Source organism: Salarias fasciatus, assembly GCF_902148845.1.
Source record: "Salarias fasciatus chromosome 23 unlocalized genomic scaffold, fSalaFa1.1 super_scaffold_20, whole genome shotgun sequence".
NCBI classification, from domain to species: domain Eukaryota; kingdom Metazoa; phylum Chordata; class Actinopteri; order Blenniiformes; family Blenniidae; genus Salarias; species Salarias fasciatus.
The window spans coordinates 11,379,516-11,385,982 of record NW_021941230.1 but is presented as its reverse complement, the minus strand read 5'-3'; the positions used below and the strand labels follow the sequence as shown (position 1 = coordinate 11,385,982).

General features: G+C 45.4%; 1 protein-coding gene across 1 annotated transcript; it reads left to right on the top strand.

Moving 5' to 3' along the window:
• Window positions 1-597: 597 nt before the first annotated feature.
• On the top strand, window positions 598-3,169 carry pln2 (phospholamban 2). Its single transcript, XM_030086379.1, has 2 exons — window positions 598-674; window positions 2,619-3,169. Exon 2 carries the CDS (start codon window positions 2,724-2,726, stop codon window positions 2,883-2,885), a length of 162 nt encoding a protein of 53 aa, XP_029942239.1. The 5' UTR covers window positions 598-674; window positions 2,619-2,723; the 3' UTR covers window positions 2,886-3,169.
• The last annotated feature ends 3,298 nt before the right edge of the window (window positions 3,170-6,467 follow it).

Below are 6,467 nucleotides of genomic sequence, written 5' to 3'. Positions count from 1 at the left end.
TTTGACTGCGGGCCGGATCACATGTGATGTGGAAGCCTTTTTCAAGCCGACGCGTCATGAAACACATGAACAGGAGGATGACGAATCCCAACATGCTGAACCAAGTTAAATCCCACAGGAGCCACTCGTATGTTTCATGTCACAATGTACTCGGATTACTCAGGCGTCTCAGTACATGTGAAGACAAATCACTCAACTTCTGATTTTTTAAACAGCTTTGTATACTTTTAAATCTATTGACTGATGGCTGATTTTTCATTAGTTTTTCCACTAAAGAAGAATCCTCTTCCAGAAGTAGTAACTACACGGTGTTTTATTAAAGTATCATCATGAAAAAAGTATCTAAACCTTTAAAAAAACACACACACACACACACACACACACACACACACACACACACCATGTTGAATGATTTAACGGCTGAAATCTTTCAGTTTTTACAACAAAAACTCACAAAGCTGTCTGCAGTGAGTCTGATGTGATCCAGGCGAGGTATCCCCTCTCTCTCTCTTTCTCTCTCTTTCCTGGGATGCCCTGCCTCTCTCTCTCTCTCTCTCTCTCTCTCTCTCTCTCTCTCTCTCTCTCTCTCTCTCTGTGTGTTTGTAGCCCTGCAGAACTCAGCATATCTAACATTTCTCCTTCAAACTCCAACGAGCTCTGTTCTCATCTGAAAGGTAAGTCCTCTGCAGACTAACTCACACAAGCTGACAAACTTATTCACCAATGATAGGAAACAGACGGATAAATCCCACATTTAGATAAGTGTGAACGAATGGAACTTCAGTTACAGGAGAACTTCAGTTTTTATGTTTTTTTTATTTTTCACTACTTCTTAAGAGAAGTCATTGTTCCGACACGGCTCTGACCAGAGGAGCGGAGGGGAATGGAAACTGGACTAAACCTCCCAGAGGGATAAACACTCGTCCCCGCTTTATACGTTCCCGAGCACAAGATTCCGAGCTCAAACTGGTTTCGCAAGTTAAAACCACAATGACAGAATGGCTTATTAACACAGAAAAGTATCTTGATTTTTCCCAACCGGCTGCTGCAAAATGATCAACAATTGCTTCGGAGCAGCTTCTTACATAATCTGTTTACAACTCGGTTAAAGCTGATGGGGTTTGCTCTTCGCACAGCTCAGATACGCTTTTCCCTCTGACATATATGTGAATATGGAGGCAGGAATCGGCTTTATTCTCGGCCGTCGGTGTGATGCGCTGCCTCCAAACAGCTGTTCTCGCAGCCTGAGGTGGCACTGACCATGTCCCAGTTAGAATAACAGGTCAGCGACAAGGAGCTCAACCCAAATTTCACCAATCGCCGTCAAAAGAGGCATCGAAGCGGTCTAATAATACACACACTGGGAGTTTGATGAAAACCCATCTGGTGCTTAGAAAAAGTGTTTTTTGATGGTTGTGTCACCCAACAAAAGGTTTATTCAAAATGTTGCTTGAGGGAAAAGTAATGAGTGAAATCAATGAGATTTTCACGACCGGTTGAAGTGCATGTTCCTGATCCCAGAAGGCCCTCTGCCTCCTCATCCACCGTCCGACACCTGAGAGCTGGTCGGCTGGGCGCCTGAGCTTTAACCCTAATAGAAAGTTTTTGGTGTTTACAGCTCGGTAGTCCATATTTCATCTGACACAATGAGCCTGGAGCCACCTGACGGGTCCGGCTGGGCGGCAGCTGCGTTGCTCCCGAGAGACGGGAGACGGAGCAAAGTGGCGCGATGACAACATGAACCGTCCGACCGGCACAGAATTTGCGAAACGCTGCAGGATTATGGATATTAGTTTGAGTCTGATCACTGCAGAACAAGCTACTAATAACCCCAAACCTCGTCTTTGTGGAACGAGAAGCCTTAAAGGTTTAAACTCCATGTGGAAAGCCAGCCGTCACTCAGCCACAGTGTGTGTGTCTAAAGGTGTTGACATGCGGAGTGATAACGGCCGACTCCGGAGCAGATTAAGAAAAGTGAGGCGATAAAAATAGACGCGCTGAAATGTGAAAAGACGACGTCAACAAGCCATTTAAATGGGATGAATTGAACAGAGAAAAGGGGGGTCTCCATCAGGTCTCGCTCCTGGATGACCCGGGAATTCAATATCATTCAATCCTCGGGGGATTAAAGGCTGTGCGAGGACAATGTAACCAGCAGGGGCTGCTAGCATAGCCGTTAGCTCGTATAAAAATAGAAAAAATACTTGGCAGAGCCGATATACAAGTGGTAAAAATCTCAGTGTTCGCAGGAGCCACTAAGGCAAACGCAAGGTAACCTTGCGGGCGTCGCTTTGATCCAGCGATCGGATGACAGAGGGGATTAAACCCGGCGTGGAGCGCACTTAAATGACCACGCAGACGTGGGCCATTATGTCTCTCTCGCTGCAGAGAACTCGCGGTGTTCTCCTGGCATTCGTGTCGCTGCCACTCCGGCTGCGGCCCGGCTTAGCACATCATCGGCGCTCGCCCGGCGCCTCCGAGCAGCTCGCTTATCAGCGCACGCCATGTTCTGAGATACAGAAAGGTCACGTCTCTCAGCCCGGCGCTCGCTCCGTGTGGGGTTTGCATATTTTCCCTGAGTTCTCCCCTGCAGATTTTTTCTTCTCTGTCCTTTTTAGGAAGAGAGGACACTGCTGAAGTCGGATCACCTGAGATCACCTCCAGACCAGCAGCAGTCCAGGCCTGACAGGGCGCCCAGCCGGCCTCGCCGCAGCCCCTCCAGCATGGAGCGCGTTCAGCACATGACCAAGTCGGCCATCCGCCGGGCGTCCCAGATCGAGGTGACCCCACAGGCCAAGAGGAACCTGCAGGAGCTCTTCGTCAACTTCACGCTCATCCTCATCTGCCTGCTCCTCATCTACATCATCGTGCTGCTGAGCAGCTGAGCGGCGGCGGCGGCGGCGGCGCTCGGGGAGTTTGGCGAGGCTGCGAGCGGACGAGGGTTTCGCTCCCGGCAGCCATGTGACGAGAACAGCCAGACTCTCTTCACGGATGGCCTCCGAGCCTCGCTTTCTCGAGGGAATGATCTGAAGTCAGTCAGCGGTACGCTCCATGTTCATCCATGATAATCATCCTGCACACAGCATAGAAATCCCTCCTGCATCAGTCAGCGTACAGAACAATCCAGGGTTGCTAAAATGTAATCAAGCTTACAGATTCGAAAAAAAAAGTAGTCTCTGCATCATCAGCACCCTCTAGTGGATAAAATAAGCAACTGATTAGTTCTTCAAAGCGTTAAATTTCCATGAGAATGTCATTGATTTCCACTCTTATTTCGAGGACTCACACAATACTTGATATAACACTTACAGTAAGGATTTTAAGCTTCTGAATGTGTGGAATTTGCTTCATTTTGCATGGTGTGATCTGTCTCTGCTCCGCTGCAACAGGATCGCTGCACATGTACCTCGATTTTTAGTCCACATGAGGCACATACGTCGTTATAAACCTCACATTTTTTTGGTCTTGAGAGGAATCTGTGATCCGGAATCTGTCCTGTGCTGCACTTTCAATGCATTGGCCTGTATTTCAAATGACTGCAATGTGAAAACTGAAAGAACGGATGATTTGATTGTGTTTTGGTGATGTTTGTGGAAAAACTGTTACACCTGATTTTTTTTTTTTTAAATTGAGGAACACCAAATAAACTGCATGTCAATACGTGTCAATATAAGTCTGATTCTCTTTATTGCAAAGTGCTCAGATACTTACAGCAGTATTACTTACCAGTCAAGTTGCTTCTAAACGTTCAATTGTTGTCAAAATGATCCATGATTCTGTAATCCAGGTTATAATTTGTACAAATCAAGAAATAAATGCAGCAGAGCTTATTTTCTGGGAGTTTAGTCCAACAAACACACCTGAAACCAAACAGTAGTTGAGCCCACTCAATGCTGAAACCTGATTGGTTGATCAGGCTTCAGTCAAGCATCATCTGATTGGAGGGGAATTAGAGCCGTGAGGTCGCTGGTTCGAGTCCCGACCAGGATAATAGCTACAAGGGTAGAAATTTATCCATTTTTTTCCTTTACTTAATGAGTAATTTAAACTGTTATACTTCCTAATTTTTTCCAATAGTGTAAAAATAAACCGAAATATCGTGAATATCTTGATTATTACAAAAGCTACGATCCGCTAAACCACAGAAATATGCTATCGAAATACATTTCCCAGTTCAATCTTATGCATTCACACGAACAAATGAGTCCAACAGCATCATTTTATCTCACAATCATAATTTTACTGTTCCATAACATACAACAGAAATTATATAAATAAATATTATTATTGTTATATTTGTTATAGATTAAAAAAAATGGGCAAGACAAACATTGTTAAAGTCACAAGGGGGACATCCGTTCACTTCCAATCCAGTCTCTTTTTTTTTCTTTTCCATTTTTAAGAATTTTAAGTAAAAAAGACTGAAGTGATAGTGAAACTCTTAAACCGTATATTGTCACATTAAAGCAAAACATACAAAAACTGAACCAGTTAATGTTGCAGATCCACTGATGGGCAGTTGATGTAAGTGTTATAAAACCTTCATCTGTCAGGCATCAACTTTCGGGTTAAAAAGATTTGAAAAAGGTTTTCATGAATCTCAGAGTGACATTAAGCCAAAAGAGGAAAAACGAATGAGTCAGTCCGTCCCTCGATGTGCTTCTCAGACCCACAATGCCACTCTTCTTGCTTTTAAGGGAGACAAGAACGCGAAAAAAACTTAAACGGGAGGCAGTAAAACTGGACGTGATTGTGAGAAAAGAGTGTTATTAATAAAAGACTATGAACAAAAATGAAAAAAAAAAAAAAATCTCCTGCATTTCCATATGCAGCCAGGTTAAAACGCCTTTAAAATTTGAATAAAACTAATTTTCACAGTGCGCACGGAGGAACCAACCAGCAGTGGTTCACCGGCGTCTCGTTGCACCGGGCTGTCGCTGAGGTTCGCCACATATCGTTCCAGATCGGAAATTACAGTTTAACCACTTCATAATACCACATTTACAATCAGACCGACTCATCTGATGGCACTTTTTTGTTTTTTTTTTCAAACCGCCTTTCCCACACGCCACAGAGATCTAACGGAGGTTTCAGCCGAGTTTCAGGAAACGCTTCGTTCACCACTTCCTCTCTTTTCCATTCTTAATGTGTCTGTCGTAGTTAAACGCGATCGCGTACATCAGAGAGTGCATGAGGGGGGAAACGTGAACTTCTTAATAAAACTGATTGTCATCGATGTGCGATAATTGAACGTGAACGTCTGGAGGCCGACAGGTGGATCTGGTTTTATCGAGTCCTCTGACTTTCGAGGCCGCGCTCGCCTCTGTTCGGTCGTCATCCACAGATCTGAGGAGCTCTCTGGGGCCTTCGCAAGAAAGGGTCTGGAAAGCCTTTGAGCCTAGTCAGGGATTTAACGAGATTCGAAATAAAATATTCCACCTCAAGGAGAGAGAGAGAGAGAGAGAGAAGTGAGATTTCAAACAACTGCCAATTTCTCCTGGAGTTTTACCAGAGGACGAGCGGGGAGCTCTCGTTACAGATGGCGCGTCTTCCCTGCGAGTCCAAACATTTCCTGAAGAGCTGAAGCCTCGGTTCGAGCCGTTTTTCGATGGAAGACGAGAGCTGAGAAAAAGCGTCGCCGAGAGAGAGACGACCTCAGTGACGAACCGTGACCATGCAGCTTGGAAACTGTACAGATTCACTGAATGGACTTCAGCACGAGGACGATGTAAACTTTCAAGTTAAAAAAAGAAAAACTAAACAGAAACAGCACGCCGAAAACTGGAGATATGAGGACTTCGAGTGAGCGACAGCAGCATTATGATAGTGCTTTGTTTTTTTTTTTTTTTTTCCTGTTTTCACATGCTCTATGGTCTGCCCTCGCAGGAAGAGACGTGCAGGAGGAGAGTCCGCTCGCAGACGTGAGCTCCTCGACTCCACTGAACTCTCCGGACGTCTCTGCTCTGCCGGCATCACTAACAGACCGTAGAAAAAACAGTAGCTTCTTACATTATAAATACTGGAATATTAAAAACATAAGGTGGGGGGGGGGGGGGGGGGGGGGGGGGGGGGCGCGCTTGATTCAGCTTCAGTTTGAGGCGTCTGAAGAGGTAAATCAAGCGCCCCCGTCCTCCTCCTCCTCCTCCTCCTCCTCCCTCGCTCAGACATTTGAAAATGACTTCCTGTATGTACACAGTCCGAGCACGGGGACAGCAAGCTAAAGTCAGCGTGTTTGCTGGTGGCGCTGCGCTCCGCGGTTCCACCGTATTTCGATGCGTTTAATGCAAAATGGAGCTACAATATGAAAAGACTAAAAAAAGGCGAGTATCAAGGCAGTAATCACGTCGTCCAGCCGGAAACGGCCCGTAAGACACATGAAACAGAGACGATTTCCCTTCAAATACACAGTTAATCACGCGGACAGGTCGGGGCCATTCCATGTCAAGTCTGTTTTTTTTTTTTTTTTT